This window comes from Eptesicus fuscus, chromosome 5 (genome assembly GCF_027574615.1).
Source record: "Eptesicus fuscus isolate TK198812 chromosome 5, DD_ASM_mEF_20220401, whole genome shotgun sequence".
Taxonomy (NCBI): domain Eukaryota; kingdom Metazoa; phylum Chordata; class Mammalia; order Chiroptera; family Vespertilionidae; genus Eptesicus; species Eptesicus fuscus.
This window is the reverse complement of record NC_072477.1, coordinates 99,577,917-99,596,025: the sequence shown is the minus strand read 5'-3', so window position 1 is coordinate 99,596,025 and position 18,109 is coordinate 99,577,917. Positions and strand designations below refer to the sequence as shown.

Sequence of the window (18,109 nt, the reverse complement as noted above, 5' to 3'; positions counted from 1 at the left end):
GCTGATTGATGTTTCTAACTCTCTATCCCTCTCCCTTCCTCTCTGTAAAAAAATCAATAAAATATGTTTTTTAAAAAAGAGTATGTTTAGTCAATGCTCAGTTTTCTACAATCTGAGCAGACAGAAAACTCAGGATTATAATTTTTCACATGCCTTGAATTTTTAAGAGATAACTTATAAATGAATTACTATTGTTAAAAAGGTAACAAGGTAATACCATCTCAGAGTTGGTTTTATAAATATTCTGCTGAAACTTAGCCATAATTTATTGAGAATAATTTTAAATAAAATATGTAGAATATTTTAATTTCAATAATTTATTTAAATTTTTTAAATTTTTTATTTATTGATATTAGAGAAAAACATCAATTTGCCGTTTCACTTATTTATGCATTCATTGGTTGCTTCTTGTGTATGTCCCCTGACCAGGGATCATACCCACAACCTTGGCCTATTGGGACAAGCTCTCACCAGCTAAGCTAGGGTTTCAGTAATTTATAATCTCCATAATTACCAGTTAATCAGAATATCTTGAATAAAAGCAGTGTGCTATATGTGCCATATTCTATAATATAAAAAGAGCCACTCCTTATTCTTTGTATTCTGCCACATTTTATTTTATCTCTTCCATTGCTATATAGGAGAGTTTTCTTCTAATAATGGATTTAGAAGGATTTATAAAGCATTATAAAAATTTCTTTGAAAGACACAACATGAGTAAACTTTTAAAAATGAGTGTCATTTATTTGAATTGAAGAATTTCTTTCAGATAAATATTTGCATCAAGTCTTGTGCTAAATAAAACTAGAATTTTACGGACTCAAAGGTGAAAATATATGTATATTCTTCCTCTGTCTAGGATTATGCAAGATAGACGAGAACAGGCAAGACAAGACTTAAAGGGTTTGGAAGAGACAGTGGTAAGAAAAACTTGAAAATAAATAGGATTGGGGAATGTTTAATGGGGTTTTTTTCCCCCTTGGTTATATTAAATTTGAAGTCTGAACTCCAAAAATACTGCTGTTCTTTATTCAAGGCAAAAGAACTTCAGACTTTACACAACCTGCGGAAGCTCTTTGTTCAGGATCTAGCCACCAGAGTTAAAAAGGTAATAAAACTATACTGAGGAGTGGGCATTTGAATAAATGGGGTCTATAGTGTGTAATTCTTTGCATGCGTAAGCGAAACGTTTTATGTTGTCATAACAATTTTTGTTTAGTTAAGATTAGTTTTTTTAAAATTTGTTCATAGTATTAATCAACCTTCTTTCCCTAGAGTGCAGAGATCGATTCTGATGACACTGGAGGCAGTGCTGCTCAGAAGCAAAAAATCTCTTTTCTTGAAAATAATCTTGAGCAACTCACTAAAGTCCATAAACAGGTAAAAATATATATATATATATATATGTATTTGTGATTGTTGCAAGAATTGAGAAGTGGCAATTTTTTCATTGTTCATGCTCGGAACCATTCCATTATCGCTAACAATTTGTAGGGAAGTTAATATTTTTAACAACCCTTTATCAAAAGTCCAATGAAAACCTTTTTGGAATTTTAAATCTGTCAGTTTTCTTAATTTAGTCAAGGTAATTAAAATACCTCTGGTAGATAAGTCTTTGCAGCTGAAATACCAATTTTTTTGGTTCTTTTACATTTAATGCCCCAAGTTCATGAGGCAGGTTTTTTTGTGTGTGTGTGTTTTTTTTTATAACATATTTTTATTGATTTCAAAGAGGAAGGGAGAGGAAGAGAGAGAAACATCAATGATGACAGGGAGTCATTGATTGTCTGCCTCCTGCATTCCCCACACAGAGATCGTGCCCGCACCCCTGACATGTGCTCTGACCAGGAATTGAACCATTATCTCCTGGTTCACAGGTCGATGCTCAACCACTGAGCCATGCTGGCCAGGCCAGTTCATATTTTTTCAAAAGTACTGCTTACTATTTCTTATTTTTTATTATAGTTTGATACACGATTTATTTACTTAAATTATTTCTTAGCACACTGAATTGTATATCTTTGCTATTGTAAACTTGATGTTTGCACTAGAGCAGTGATGGCGAACCTATGACAGGCATGTCAGCACTGACACGCATAGCCATTTCTGATGACACGCGGCCGCCTAGCGGCCGCATGCCAAAGATGAAACATTTGCGAAGTAATGTTTTTTCCTCAAAGTGACTACCCGAGTTATGCTCAGTTTTTTGGCGAAGTTTGACACACCAAGCTCAAAAGGTTGCCCATCACTGCACTAGAGTAAGGTTACAGAAATTTTAGCCTTTTTTGCTTTCAAAAATAATAAGGGCTTGCTAAATTTATGTGTATTCGTGGGTCTAAAATGATATTTATTTCCATCAGATGAATATATGTCCTAACTTATTGTCATTGCCTAGTAGGAGGAAAGAACAATCCACTCACACCATAATTTAAGTGAAATTAAATCTTTGTGAGAAATGTATGTGTATGATATATACGAATATATGAACTTCTTGCTTGTTGCTAAGCTACTTGAAAAACCTTAAAATTAAATTTCTAAAAATATTCTCTTTTCTGAAGAGAAATTATGAACAACATATTTTTTTTAAACCTTATTTTTGAGAGTATTACAGATGTTCCTCTCCCCCCCCCCCCCCATAGCCCTTCTCCACCTGGTTCCCACCCAATCCCAGGTCTTTGCCATCCTATTGTCTGTGTCCATAGGTAATGCATATATGCATATGAGATCTTTGTTTAATCTCTTCCCACCCCCTCACCCCTTTTCCCTCTGAGAATCATCAGTCTATTTCATTTCTATGCCTCTGATTCTATTTTATTCTGTTCGTTAGGTTTCTTATTCGTTTATTTTTAGATTCAATTATTGGTAGGTATGATTTATTGCCATTTTATTGTTCATGTTTTTTATCTTTTTCTTTTTCTTCTTAAAGAATACCCTTCAACATTTCATATAATACTGGTTTGGTGGTGGTGATAAATTCCTTTAGCTTTTTTTTGTTGGTGAAGCTCTTTATCTGATCTTCAGTTCTAAATGATAGCTTTGCTGGGTAGAGTAATCTTGGTCCTTGCTTTTCATCACTTAGAATATTTCTTGCCACTCCCTTCTGGCCTACATAGTTTCTGTTGAGAAATCAGCTGACAGTCGTATGGGCACTCCCTTATAGGTAACTAACTGTTTTTCTCTTGCTGCTTTTAACCTTTTGCACTCGGATGTCGAGTGTGACTCGACACGGTAGCATCGGTAGCAGCTCTTTTTATACTCTTTGAATGTATCAATAATTTGAAATATAAAAAAATCCAAATAAATAAGTTTGTATGAAAAGAAACTCCAGTTTTTTATTCTACTGCCACGCTTTGTAAAATCTGGGGTATTTAAAAAATTAAATCCCGAGTAGAATAAAGGAATCGAGAAAAAAGCAAGCGAGTGCAAAGGGTTAAGATTCTCTCTTTGTGTTTAGCCCTCAGCATTTTAATTGTGATGTGTCTTGGTGTGGTCCTCTTTGGGTTCCCCTTGTTTAGGACTCTCTTTGCTTCCTGGACTTGTAAGTCTATTTCTTTCACCAGGTGGGGGAAGTTTTCTGTCATTATTTCTTCAAATAGGTTTTCATTATCTTGATCACTCTCTTCTCCTTGTGGCACCCCCATAATTTGATATGCTTGAAGTTGTCCCAGAGGCTCCTTACACTATCTTTATATTTTTGGATTTTTTTTTTTTTCTTTTTTCTTCTTCTGGTTAGGTGTTTTTTGCTTCCTCATATTCCAAATCGTTGATTTGATTCTTGGAATCCTCTGCTCCACTGTTGAATCCCTGAAATTATTCTTTATTTCATTTATTGTATGCTTAATTTCTGACTGGTCCTTTTCCATGTTTTTTGCATTCTCACTAATATCCTTGAAAGTCTCACTAAGTCCCTGGAAGGTCTCATGAAGATCACTTTATAACTGTGATTTTGAGCTCTGTGTCTAATAATTTGCTTTCTTCCATTTCTTTCATTTGTGACATGATTCTTTGTCTCTGTATTTTGGCTACTTCCCTGTGTTTGTTTCTATATATTGGGTAGAGCAGCTATGTCTCCTGGAGTTGGTAGAGTGGCCTTGTGTAGTAGGTGTCCCATAGTACCCAGCTGGTCATTCTAGGAGCACTCCTGTGTGGACTGTATGCACAGTCTTGTAGTTGAGTGCTGTTGGTGTCACTGGGAGGAATTGACCTCCAGACCAATTGGCTGTGAGGACCAGCTGCGACTACAGTGAGAGAGCTGCTGTGCAGGAAACACCCCTATGGAGCAGGACTTGCATCAGTAGGGCTATGGTGCTCACTGAGTCTGCCCCTGAGTATGATCTGAAGCTGTCCACTGGGTGCACTTGCTCTAAGGCCTCCAGGGAAGTGCAAAGTTACCCACTGCCCGGTGCCACCTGGCAGAAACTACAGAGAGATATGTAGATGGCTGCTATTTGTATTGGGCTTGGAAGTGCCCAGGCGAGGCCCAGCTGTGAAGCAAGGTAGACTGGTGCTGGTGCCAGGTCTTGGGCCTTTTATTGATAGGTTTGGGGCACACTGACACCAACTGCAGCTTGTTTGAGAGATTTTAGCAAAGTCTGAAGCCTGAGCCAGGACAGGCCATTCATATGGAAAAGCTACTGCAAACAGCTTGGGTGAGCTGCAAGTTGTACAGGTTGGGGTCTCAGAATCATAGGGTGGAGCAAACAGTGTGCTCTAGGTTGATGGGGACTCAGATATGTTTGCCAGTCAGCCCTGGGACAGGGTAGGTTTCAGCATAGGAACAGTTACCTCTATCTGGTAGAAAGCTGGCCCCAAGTTCCTGTCCCGATGCCGGACAATCCAGTTCCACCTCATATTTGTCTAGGTCCCCCAATGCCCTTTGGCGCCGTAGCTCAGAGAAAGCAAGTCCAAGTATGTTCCTCTTGGGCCCTTTAAGAGGGACACATGGGTCTCTGGTAGCCTGCATGTCTCTCAGCCGCAATCCCCATTGGTTTTTACAACCTGAAGTTATGGGGTCTTCTTTTCCCATCTCTGGGACCTTGGACTGGGGTCTGGTATGGGGCTGGGACCCATCGCTCCTCATGGCAGTCCCACAGGAACAATTCCCCCCTGGGTTAAAAAAAGGCACACATGGGTATCAGACCAACCCTTTCTGAGCCTGCCCCACAAGTAGTCTCAACATGCTTTCTTCTTTACTTCTGTAGTTGTAGGACTTCCATTCAGTCAGCTATCAGGCGGTTCTGAATGATGGTTGTTCTGTATTTTAGTTATAATTTTAATGTGGTTGTGAGAGGTGGCAAGTACTGGCATTTACCTACACCGCCATCTTGTTTCTCCTGAACTGCATATTTTCTTAATCTTCTTCTTATAGCTAGAATCCTAACCTTATTTATATACCTTTAGTTGGTACGTGATAATGCAGATCTTCGCTGTGAACTTCCTAAGTTGGAAAAGCGACTGAGAGCCACAGCTGAGAGAGTGAAAGCTCTGGAGTCAGCACTGAAAGAAGCCAAAGAAAATGCATCTCGTGATCGCAAACGCTATCAGCAAGAAGTAGATCGTATAAAGGAAGCAGTCAGGTCAAAGAATATGGCCAGAAGAGGGCATTCTGCACAAATTGGTTAGTAGAACACATAAAAACATTATGTGTTGTAGTGGTGGTATTCGTCTGTTTTTATTTTCTAACTTTCCAAAGAGTGGCATTGTTTGGAAAGCAGCACAGAGTTGAGTAATAATCACATTAAGACAGTGGTCGGCAAACTCATTAGTCAACATAACCAGATATCAGCAGTACAACGATTGAAATTTCTTTTGAGAGCCAAATTTTTTAAACTTAAACTTCTTCCAACGCCACTTCTTCAAAATAGACTCACCCAGGCTGTGGTACTTTGTGAAAGAGCCACACTCAAGGGGCCAAAGAGCCGCATGTCGCTCGCGTCGCTCGCGAGCCACAGTTTGCTGACCATGGCATTAAGAGAACAAGAAGATAAATAAGAACTAGACATACAAGCAAGGATGGTCAGGGGTAGGAAATAAACTATAGAGCAATGTTATTAAAGCAAAAAGAATGGCAAAAAAGTAAGTTGTGCTCCCCTAAAACCGACCCTAAATGCCTAGCCTTTGAAACCTCTTAAAATGCAGGTTCCAGGGTATGCTCTCCTTCCTGAAAACTGTAGAGTAGAACCTCATCTCCAGGGTGACCTTCCCCCTCCCCCTCTCCTTCCCCAAAGACATGCATCTCCTAAACTCTAAGGGACCCCATGAGGCTTACAACCAGGACAGCAATAGGCAGTTCGTCCCAGAAGGCCCCCTTTCCTCTGGCTTCTTAGCCAAAGCAGCCCAGCCTGGGCTCATATCTCCACCTAGTTGTTCTCCTGTTATCCTAGGCCCTTCCTTGTTTCACTGTCCCTAGCTTTAATAAACATACTCTAAAATTAAAAGAAAAGTCATCAGCACTATTTCATGCTTTAGAATACCATTGATGTAGGAATAAAGTGTTAAAGAGGCTAAGGATTGTGTAGGTCTTGGAGAAAAAGATGTAACTGAAAAATGAGAGAGAGGAATTTAATGATAGAAAAAAAGACAGAAAAACAAAACCCAAAACTTGTGGTAAGTAAAGAGAAGAGACCTAAAAAATAGTTACAGGCATGTTTTAAGACTTATTCTAAAGCCAGTTTTTGGTTTTTATATTAGCTAAACCTATTCGTCCTGGGCAACATCCAGCAGCTTCTCCAACTCATCCAAGTGCAATTCGTGGAGGAGGTGCATTTACTCAGAACAGCCAGCCCGTGGTAGTAGTACGAGGTGGAGGAGGCAAACAAGTATAAGCATTACACATTACCTACAGGTTTGTAATTTATATCTGGCTTTTGAATTATAACTATAAATGAAAATGTTCAACCATTGATCGTTAAACATTTCTTTTTAGATTCTCACTATTTATTTTTATATATTTTATTAATTTTGAGAGAAATAGAGGAAGGAGGGAAACATCGATGTGAGCATAAAACGATAGGCTGCCTCCTGCACGCGCTCATCACACACACACACACACACACACACACACACACACACACACACACACACACAGACCAAGCCCACAATCCGGGCATGTGCCCTGACCGGGAATTAAATCACAGCCTCCTGGTTCATAGGTTGACACTCAGTCACTTAGCCATACCAGCTGAGCCAAATTTGGATCACTTAAAAAAGATACTGCTATTAACTTTTCTTTTACTGGACATGTAATTTAAGTGTTTTTTCCATTCTTGAAATTTTTATATATGAAATTCGAAGTATGATTATCTTTTTTACACCCTCTCATCTTTTAGATTATTTTCAGAAGATTCCCAAAAGTGGAATTGTAAAAAAATGTGAACATTTTTTAAGGCTCTTGAAAGATTACACCAGGTTGCATATTAGCCAAGGACACTGTCCATTTTGTTGCTTCTTTGCAGGATTGAGTATTAATAATTTTTAAGCTTCTGATGTGATAAACCAACAAGCATTTCATTGGTTGATTAATAAAGTTGGGTTTTTTTTCCCTATATTTATTGCCCACATATATTTTCTTTCTTATGAGTTATTTCTGTGTCATTTTCCATTTACCCATTAAAAGTGATTTTTCAAACAGATGTATGAGTTCTTACACTTATTTGTTTCTAACTATGTAAGTAATACTTGTTACTTGTAGGGGATTAAAGACTATTACAAAGTAGAAAGATAAATATCTCTAGAGATACCACCCAGTACATTGTGTTTATCTTCCTAGAGCTTTATTTCATAAGTTTTAAATTAAAAGGTTTAAATTGTTGATAAGTATTTAATAACATACTATTCCTAGTCTATATATGCTACTTTGTAACCTGCTTCTTTATCTTTGTAATATATTCTGAACATTTTTTTCTACAACTTGATTAGTTAATAGCTGCTTGATATTTCATCATATGGCAGGAAGTCAGATTTTAATTATTTAGGAAGTCCTGGATGTGTAGGTGTTTTGGAAACTAAAAGTACTAGATAATTATTAGGCTTAACTTGTTTCTGATTAATATTAAAATCTCTATTTTTATCTTTCTTGTTTTTACTTTCACAGTTTGTATAACATTGGTTTTCAATTTGAATGGAGAATTAAGCAATATTTTGGAGGATTCACATTACAATTTAATAAAATTTTTTTGTCCACACCGTATAGGATTTCTAAGATAGTGAAAAGAGCTCGAATGTTGAAGTTCTGAGTTTGAATCCTGACTTTTCAATTTTCATGAACTTTGTTACTTTTTAAATAATTTTTCTCATTTTGACTCCTTTTAAAATTTGTTTGCATAAAAGTAAATTATGTACTCATGACCTGTTTAGTGTATCTTTAAAACATAACATTTTTCTTCATAGCCACAATATTATAACCAAAATATTGTTAATCAACTAGCAAATAAAAATATTTTTAATATTATCTAATACCAATCTATATTCACATACCTCAATTTTTTAAAATTCTCTAGACAAACCAGTGATTTTCAACCTTTTTCATCCCATGGCACACATTAAGCTAATTACTAAAATTCTTTGGCAGACCAAAGAATCTATTTTTTGCCAATCTGATAAAAAAAAATAGGTATAATTTTGATTCATTCACACCAGATGGCTGTTGCTGTTTTGGCTGTTGTCATTTATTAACTTGACAATATAAGGGAAAAGAGATCAGTGCCCCTGACTAAAGAGTGATTGCATGTTTTAAAAATTCTTGCTGTGCAGGAGGCACCTGATCGATGTTTCTCTCTCATCAATGTTTCTACCTCTCTTCCTGCCTTTCTAAAAATCAATAAAAACATATTTTAAAAAACACAACAAGAGTTAAGTTCATATAGCATCTCAGCAACATTATAATGAAACAGTGTTAAAAAAAATGTTATTCAGTGTCGTGCTATATTTATTTTTGAGCCCCTTTATTAGTAAAATGGAAGTCATTCTTAAGAATTACACAAGTTAAAGTGTAATTACCTACAGGTACTTTTCTAGATGTGGGAGGTGGGCAAGGAGCTTTTTAAAGCACAAATATAGATGAAAGTTTATCCTTTTTTGATATTGTGCTCATATTAAAATTCATATGTAAACTTTGAACTCATATCTCATTAGCAGAGAACATATACCATGGCCTTTGTTCAATATAGCTAGGTTTTAGCTTGAAAGTAGAGTTCTAATAAGGCAGCTTAACATACGAGTGAGATAGCTAACATGAAGTAATTATAAAAGTATAAAGTTTACAGGCTTGTCTCCTTGCTGGTCCAAAAGATAGTAGTTCTTTTGTTTTTTTTTAACACTTAAACCATGATTGGGGAACATATGATTTACTTAAGTGATAAATGACTGGAAATTTTAAAACTTTGTAGAGAAATTTTTTATTTTTTTAATTATCAAGAAAAACATTTTAAAACACTGGGTTTATTTTAGGGAATGATGTCAGTGTATTAATATTACTGATACCTTTACTACCCAATTTTATATGGCTGGTCTTCTATCTTATGTAATACTTTGAAAGTTGAATTTTCTTTTAAACATATAAGTAGTTAGTTTAATACAAGGATGCCTCCAGGTAACAACTGATGAAATTGTTTATTTTACAGACGATATCCCTATCCTTCTACCCCTCTTTTTTTTTTTTTTTAATAACTTCCATGTATATAGCATTTCTCATTAAAGGTCCTTAGCTTAAGAAGGTCACTGACACTGTCTACACCTTCCCATCTTTTAAAAAAATATGTAACTCATGCATCAGCTTACTCAAAGCTCTCTTAGGAAGAATAAAAACAAATGAAGGGTGGGGCTGACCTCTTTTAAACATTGTACTGCTCGTAAGTAGTTCTACTTATGAAGTAAATTAAAAGAGAAGAAATCAAATCATTTATTTTCTTTTTTTTAAATTTTGTGGAACGTGGTCATAGCTATTAGCCAAAGTGTTTTTAAACTATTTGTATATTTTATCTACTTTGTTTCTTTCATGATTTTCTCAAACAAGTTTTATGCAAATGAAAATATTTCTTTTGTTTTCTCCCATTTTCAGGTGTTGAGAGTAATTGAAGAATGAAGAAGACATAATATCAAGCAGAGTCATTCAGTAACTATAAAATTTACCCCTGGGAATTGTAGAATTACAGCTATTTTAAATATATAAATTATACCTGGCCTGAAGGGCTGTTTTCTGCTCACTTTTCTTGTAACTCTGCTGCTTCCCAACAAAACTTAGAGTGCAATTTTGGCTTCTTAGGAGGGAAAAATGACAGTTTACAACTGTGGCCCTATTTATTATACAATTTGTTTTTTGTGTCTTGCATTTAGTCTTCACTGTGCCAATCTATCTATCATATAGAATTATGCTTTTTGTACTTGTTTCTTTATGTGTGGTTTTTAATCTCAAATTACCTAGCTGCTGTTGCTTTTCATTTCTTTTTCTTATTAAAGTGTCTTCCTTATTTTAGGGGAAAATGTAAACACATTTAGATTAAATTTCTTAAATTTTACCACTTACAACACTACATGCCCACACAAATATATCAGGTCAATACTACAAATGATTTCAGAGTCAAATTTATTTGTATCTTTTCTGATGTTTGCTTCTGAAAACTACTGTTTGAGCACTGAAACCATAAAACTGTCTAAGTAGTCATTTGAGACTGAGTAAGGCTACTTGATTGTTATTTCATGAAATTCTTGTTGCTGAATTTTCTTGAATAGAAATATTTTACAATATCAAAAACTAATCTCAGTTTGAAAAAGAGTTCGGAAAACGAATTATATTTGCCTTTTTTCCAATTCTATAATCAACATAGCTTGATGGAATGAAAATTTCCTGCTTCAGATTTTGGAGGATCCACAGAGTCTGTGGGGATCGGTCATGGCCCAACACCCTGAGGCCACAGACAAGTACACGTGGCCCCACTGTTGCAGCCCAATGCCCCAGGATGTACAAGCCTGATGCCACCCAGTGAACCTGAACCTGTGCCCCTGACAACTATCCCACTGACTAGATGGGGCGCACCTGGCCCCACCATTATGATCTTACTCTCCTGGATGCACCAACTGGCCATCACGACCCAGCATGTCTGACCCAGTACCCCTTGGACAACCAGCCTTACATCCTTACACCAGGCCACACTTTCATTACCTGGCACCCCTGGAAGACCCAACCCTGCCATGACCCAATACCCCCAGTGGACCTGTCTCTGTGACCTAACATGCCTGATCTGGTGCCCTAGAAGACTGGACCCACTAAATAGGGAGACAAAGAAATAATCCCCAAGAAAAGGAAGAATTGACACAAAAGGAGCTAAATGAAATGGAGGCAAGCAATTTATCAGATACAGCGGTCAAGGTAATAGTGATAAGGGTCCTCAAACAACTTAAAACTTCAAGCAACTTAATGAGAACTAGAAGGAACTCAGTGGGAACTTCATAAGCATGAAAAAGTATGTAGAAACCATGAATAAGACTCGATTGGAAATTAACAGTGACGTAGCTAAAAGGAATACCATGGAAGGAATCAACAGATTAGAAAAAACTCAGGACCAAATAGGCAAATTAGAGACAAGGTTGAAAAAACATCCAAACAGAGTAGCAATTAGAAAATAAAAATAAAAAGGATAATTTAAGGGAGCTTTGGGACAACATAACACTTCCAAGAGCTTTCTTAAGAGACTGGAATTATCCTAATTCCAAAACCAGATAAAGACACTACAAAGAAAATTAGTTGGTATCCTTGATGAAAAGATGCTAAAACCCTCAACAAAATATTAGCAAATCAGATCCAGCAATATATTAAAAAGACCATACACCATGATCAAGTGAGACTTATTACAGGAATGCAATGCTGGTACAGTATTCACAAATCCATCGATTTGCTATCCTGTATAATAAAAGCCTAATATGCAAATCAACCAAACGGAGAAACGACTGGTCACTATGATGCGCACTGACCACTAGGGGGCAGATGCTCAACTCGAGCCTCCCCGCAGACCCCAGGCCAGCCAAGGTGGGTACCAGTGGGGGCCTCCCAATTGCCCCACAGATTGGCCCTGATCACTGACCAGGCCTAAGGACCCTACCCGTGCACAAATTATCCGCAAAGTGGGAATAAAAGGATCATACCTCAACATAATAAAGGCCATATATAACAAATCTACAGCGAACATCATAGTCAATGGGCAAAAATTAAAATCATTTCCCTTAAGAACAAAAACAAGACAGTGATGTCCACTTTCACCACTCTTACTCAACATAGAACTGGGAGTCTTAGCCACAACAATCACACAGTAAGAAGAAATTAAAAGGCATCCAAATTGGAAAGGTGGAAGTAAAACTCATTATTCAAGGATGATATGATATTGCTCATAGAAAACCCTAATGACTCCACCAAAAAACTCGATTTAATCAATAAATTTGGCAATGTAGCAGGATACAAAGTTAACACCCAGAAATCCATGGCATTTCTTTATTCACCAATAATGAACTCTCAGAAAGAGAAACTAAAAAACACATCCCTTTACCATTGCAACAAAAAAAAAAAAATTAAGGTACTTAAGAATAAATTTAACCAGGGAGGTAAAAGGCCTATATTTGGAAAACTACAGCTTTTGAAAAAAGAGAGAGGAAGATACAAACAAATGTAAGAATATACTGTTCATAGATTGTTAGAATTGAAATGTCCATACTATCCTAAGCAATCTATAAATTCAATGCAATCTATTAAAATATCAACAGTATATTTCACAAATCTAGAACAAGCACTCCAGAAATTTATATAGAACCCTAAATAGCCACAGCAGTCTTGAGAAAGAACAAATTTGGAGGTATTGTAATACCAGATATCAAGTTATACTACAAAGCCACTGCATTCAAAAGAGCCTTCTACTGGCACAGGAATAGGCATATAGATCAATGGAAAAGAACAAAGAACTCAGAAATTGACCAAGCCTTTACACTCAAATAATACTTGACAAAGGGAGCAAGAGTATACACTGGAGTAACAACAGTCTTTTCAATAAATGATGCTGGTAAAATTGGACAGGTACATGCAAAAAAAATGGAACTAGACCACCAACTTACACTATACACAAGAATAAACTCAAAGTGCATAAAGGACTTAAATGTAAGTCGTGAAACTATAAAAATCCTAGAAGAAACCACTGGCAGCAAAACCTCAGACATCTCTCATAGCAATATGTTTGCCAATACATCTCCTAGGGCAAGGGAAACAAAAGAGAAAATAAACAAATGGGACTACATCAAAATAAGCTTCTGTGCAGCAAAAGAAACCATCAAAAAAAATGAAAAGGGATCCCACTGTATGGGAGAACATATTTGCCATTGATACATCTGATAATGGGTTAATTTCTAAAATATAAGGAACTCATACAACTCACTCAAAAAAAGAAAACAGTCCAATTAAAAAATGGGCCAAGGACCTAAATGGACACTTCTTCAAAGTGGTCACACAGCTGGCCAAGAGACATGAAAAAATGTACAAAGTCACTAATGAGAGATGCAAATTAAAAGTACAATGATGTACCTTCTCACATCTGCCAGAATGGCTACCATCATTAAGTCAGTAACAAGAGCTGGTGAGAATGTGGAGAAAAAGGAATCCTGGCACACTGCTGGTGGGAATGCAGACTGGTGCAGCCACTATTGAAAAGAGGCTGTACCAGTTTCCTAAAGTTAAAAATGAAACTATTGTTTGACCCAGTGATTCTAGGAATATACCCTAAGAATCCCAAAGCACCAATCAGGAAGAATATGTGCACCCCTATGTTCATAGCAGCACAATTGACAATAGCTAAGATTGGCAACAGCCCAGGTGCCAATCAGTAGACAAGTCAATAAAATAGCTGGTACATTTACACAGTGCAAGACTATGCAGTTGTAAAAAAGATCTATATTACGTTTGAGACAGCATGGAGGAACCTGAAGATGATTATGCTAAGTAGAAAAAGCCAGTCAGAGAAAGACAAGTACCATATGATCTCACTTATATGTGGAATTTAATGAACATAATAAACTGATGAATAAAATAGAACAAGAGGCATGGAAACATGGAACAGAGTAATGAATGTCATAGGGAAAGTTGGAAGGGGGAGAGATTAACACCTTGCTTCATTTCACTGAGCCTGGTAGTTAACATGAGAATTGAACAAATATTAATTTGTCCACTTAATATAGTGAAATGAATTGAGATGTTATATAATTAAATAATTTTATATTGTCTACTGTATTGGCTGATTAAGTTTATAGACTGAGAGTTTAGAAAAAAGTGGAAGAACCAGACAAATATATGCTAAGTTTATAAATATGTAGGTAATTTCTGGACTCAAGTTCTTGAAGTACTTCTAACCTCCTACACTAATTCATACACTATAATTTATATCTTACTTAGCCTGGAAATAGTAAATTGTTTGCAAGTCACTAATAATCCTCAAATTATTTTGTTTTATCCCATAATTTTATAATTAGTACTAAATGTACCTGTTTTTGCCACCCTTTCCTCAGTTGATAAAACTAAGTCAACAGTTTATTTTAGGGAGCTATAAAAGTAATAGGGAAGGAGATTTCAATATTTGCTTCATCAATGGAGTGGTGACTCCCAACTGTTTTAGCAGAAATTTGCCTAGAATGGTGGGTATATAATGTTTTCAGTCAGCAGAGAAACTTGGAAAGTTCTGTGTTAGGATCTCGCTGGCAGAATTTACTTTCTGAAGAAGTTTTATACATAGATATTTGTAATAAATTTGGAGCATAGTCAGAAGACTCAGATCATAATTGGCTTATTTTTCTATTTCCTTAACTATTGTAATTTCCACTTTTATATAATTTTGATTTAAAAGGTAAATTTATTTATTTTTTTAATAGTAAAAAATTTTTGCTGTTGTAGTCTACATCCTTTAAAGTGATTGTGTTCCTTTTAGGATTGATCAGAAGAAACACTCCAAAAATTGATATGAAACATTGCAGCAAGATTAAAGTAATGCAGTTAACTTTATTTTGTTTTCAAATGAAAACTTGCTTCTTAGGCAATATTCATCAATGAAGCAGAATTTTTTTCCTCTTTGTCTGAATATGGGAATTTCATTCTTGTTAGATGTATCACGGGTATTGGAGCTGTGTAACTGAATTGTAGCTAGCATGTGGTTCAGATTATACAATGTTAGTTTTTTTTAAATATCTGAATTTTTTTATTTATAATTTCAAACTTTCACAGCAGTGTACAGAGAATTTCATAAATTTGTTTTCAGTGAACTCTTTTTGCTATAGGTTATTAGACATAGTGTTTACTCTTATAAATGAAAATTTCTGGTAATCTAAAACATTGACACTTCAATTTGCAGTGTTTTGTTTTGTACTCAATATATTAACGGTCCTCTGAATGGTATTGATAAATGGTTCAGAAGAGTAACTCAGTAAAGTAAAAGTAATATTTATTCATGATAAGCAATTAAATTATTTGCCTAACTTAAGAAAACTACTGTGTGTAACTCAATTTGACACAAGGCGATAGAAGAGTCAGAGTTTACCTGTGGAATATGTTGGTTTATTCTCAGTGTTTGAAGATACATTTGAAGATAATTGATTTGGGAAGATGCCATATAATCTTACTTTTTTTTTAACCTGCATGCTGTAAATGTGTTTTATGTTTAAATAAAGAGGAAAAATTTTATGAAATGTAATGACTTTTTTAAAACTTACTTGATGAAGTATTAGGTTGAGTTTAGCCTTTGGTCTTGACAGAATAATGACTAATATGTCATATTTGCATATTTTGTTTCCTAATGTATTACATTCTTCGGACAGCAAGTACCTCTGGTGTGAAAGTGGGCTAAAAAAGATTAGTTGACATCCTACTTAGGACTTTCAATTTAATCCCAAAATAACCTCTTCAAGATTGTACAGCATGATAGCTGCTTCTCAAACTGAAAAACACGAACAGTTGAGGATGGGAAACAATACTGAAAACAAGGAGTGTGCCAGTTACCAATTTTGTCTCCTCTCCAAATCCACTCTTCATTAATATTATAGGTTGAGATGTATTCCTCCAAACTTCATATGTTAAAAGTCCTAAACCCCAGAACCTTTCTTGGAGTTAGGGTCTTTTCAGAGATAATCAAGTTGAAGATAATCAGGGTGGCCCTAATCCAGTATTGCTCACCTCATAAAAGAGAGATTTGGACAGAGATACAGAAGATGTGAAGAGGCAAAGGTAGATCATGGTCTACAAGCCATGAAGAGAGGCCTGATCATTCCCTCACAGCCCTCAGAAGAAACCCACCTTGCCAACACCCTGAGTTTGGACTTTAGCCTCTAGAACTGTGAGACCATAAATTTCTATTAAGTCACCCAATCTGTGGTACTTTGTTATGATAACCCTAGCAAACTAATACAATTTCCTGTTATAATGAGCTGGACCCTTTAAGCAGTTCTCCTTTTTTACCTCTGGCATGCTTTGTTTGCTTGGTATTATCATCCAGTTATCAATGGAGTTTGGATAGGGGTGGGCATATCCAGTGGCCCCAATGTACATAGTCACAGTGAGCTCAAAGCCCTGGGCCTGGCCCTGTGATGGTCTCTCTAGCCAGTAAGTGGGTGCCCAAAGTTCTGATTCCCTGGGTGAGACTGATCTTCAGTCTTATGGAGAGGTACTTCCTGACCCCTGTCTTCTGGAGAGGTGTGCCAGCGTTAGCCCATCTGTATTCCAGTGAGGTATTTTCTTCCCAGTCCCAGCTATGGATCCCAGCTACCAGACTCAGCCTGAGAGCACCCCAGAGAGACACTTCATGCTTCCCTGGGCACTGCCTCAACTCTAATCCAAGTAACATATCAAACTTCACCACCCAATAGCTGCAGCCACACCTTTGTCAATGAGATCTGAGACCCAGACATAGGGTGGAGAACTCCCTTCTAAGTTTGTACCACCCTTGGGTACGCTCCCTTAGCCCTAGATTATTCTCTAAAGTTCTTTGTAGCCATTTATAGTTACAACTTGGACCTTGACTGATACATAGGGTAAAATGACATTTTATAATCAGAATTTTTAGAATCTCTGCTGCCCTGTTCCCTCACTTGGATATCTGAATGCTGACATCCAGGCTTATGGTCTCCAGCCAGGAAATTAGAAGATTCTTCTGAGAAAACTGTGACAGCTGACATGGGGTAAACACAAGGAAGCAGTACAGCTTCAGAAATGCCAGTTATCCTCGCATGAACCAATTGCTTCTAGTCAGCTTTTTCGTGTCTCCATCTTAAATACGTGCAATCTAGCAAAGATAACCAGGCATTTGAGGAAGTCTCTAAGGTGAAAGGATCAATACAGAAAAAAAAAAAAAAAAAGAAAGTGAGACCAAAATGGAAAGAGAAATGTTTTAAAGAACTGATGTCCTCAGGTGTTGAAATAGTTAAAAAGTTTTCTTCCATTAAAAATATAAAATAGGAGTATCCAAGATGGTGGAATGTACATTCCTCCCAGGACGAAATTGGAATTACAACTAAATTATAGAAAAATCAATCTGAATAACCATCTGAAGACTAGCTTGAGAGAAGCCTTGGACTTAAAAGAAGAAAACACATCAAGTCTGGTAGGAAGTGTGGAGGTGCAAGAGGACTGCCTAGGTTCTCACAGGTGGCTGCTGAAGTTCCAGAGGGATATCTCAGCTGGGGAGCCCAGAGCACCAGATCCAGGAAAGGTGCCCACATAACACCTGGATGTTAAAAGCAGCGGGGTTTCTGTCTGCCAGGGAGAGATGGTTAGAGATGCAGGCACCCTCTTAAAGGGCCAGTGCACAAAATTTTGTTTGCAACCACTCATCCTCAGCTCCAGTGGAGGGAGGGCAGAGTGGCTTAGAGCCATGGGAGGAGAGTCTAGGATTGGTGGCTCTGGGGAGAGACCTCTCAGGAAACCTCATACTGTTGAAACCATCTTTCTTGGGCAGAGCATTCCACTCTATGCAGCATCAGCCTGGGGTGGGGGGACAATAACCCCACCTACTGGAATGCCTTTCACCCCACCCTGTGGAGCGTAAGCCTTGCTGAGGAGTACAGGTACAAGCTCTTTCAGTAATTAAGCCTAATAGGA

General features: G+C 36.8%; 1 protein-coding gene across 2 annotated transcripts in view; it reads left to right on the top strand.

Moving 5' to 3' along the window:
- KIF5B (kinesin family member 5B) overlaps positions 1–17,371 on the top strand; it is an 84,570-nt gene extending 67,199 nt beyond the window's left edge. For both annotated transcript variants that reach the window (XM_054716605.1, XM_008160996.3), the window contains exons 21-26: positions 860–920; positions 1,037–1,108; positions 1,276–1,380; positions 5,401–5,617; positions 6,691–6,844; positions 10,058–17,371. In XM_054716605.1, the coding sequence (XP_054572580.1) occupies positions 860–920; positions 1,037–1,108; positions 1,276–1,380; positions 5,401–5,617; positions 6,691–6,824 (589 nt within the window). In that variant the 3' untranslated portion in view covers positions 6,825–6,844; positions 10,058–17,371. The remainder of the gene's footprint in view (positions 1–859; positions 921–1,036; positions 1,109–1,275; positions 1,381–5,400; positions 5,618–6,690; positions 6,845–10,057) is intronic.
- Positions 17,372–18,109: the final 738 nt, after the last annotated feature.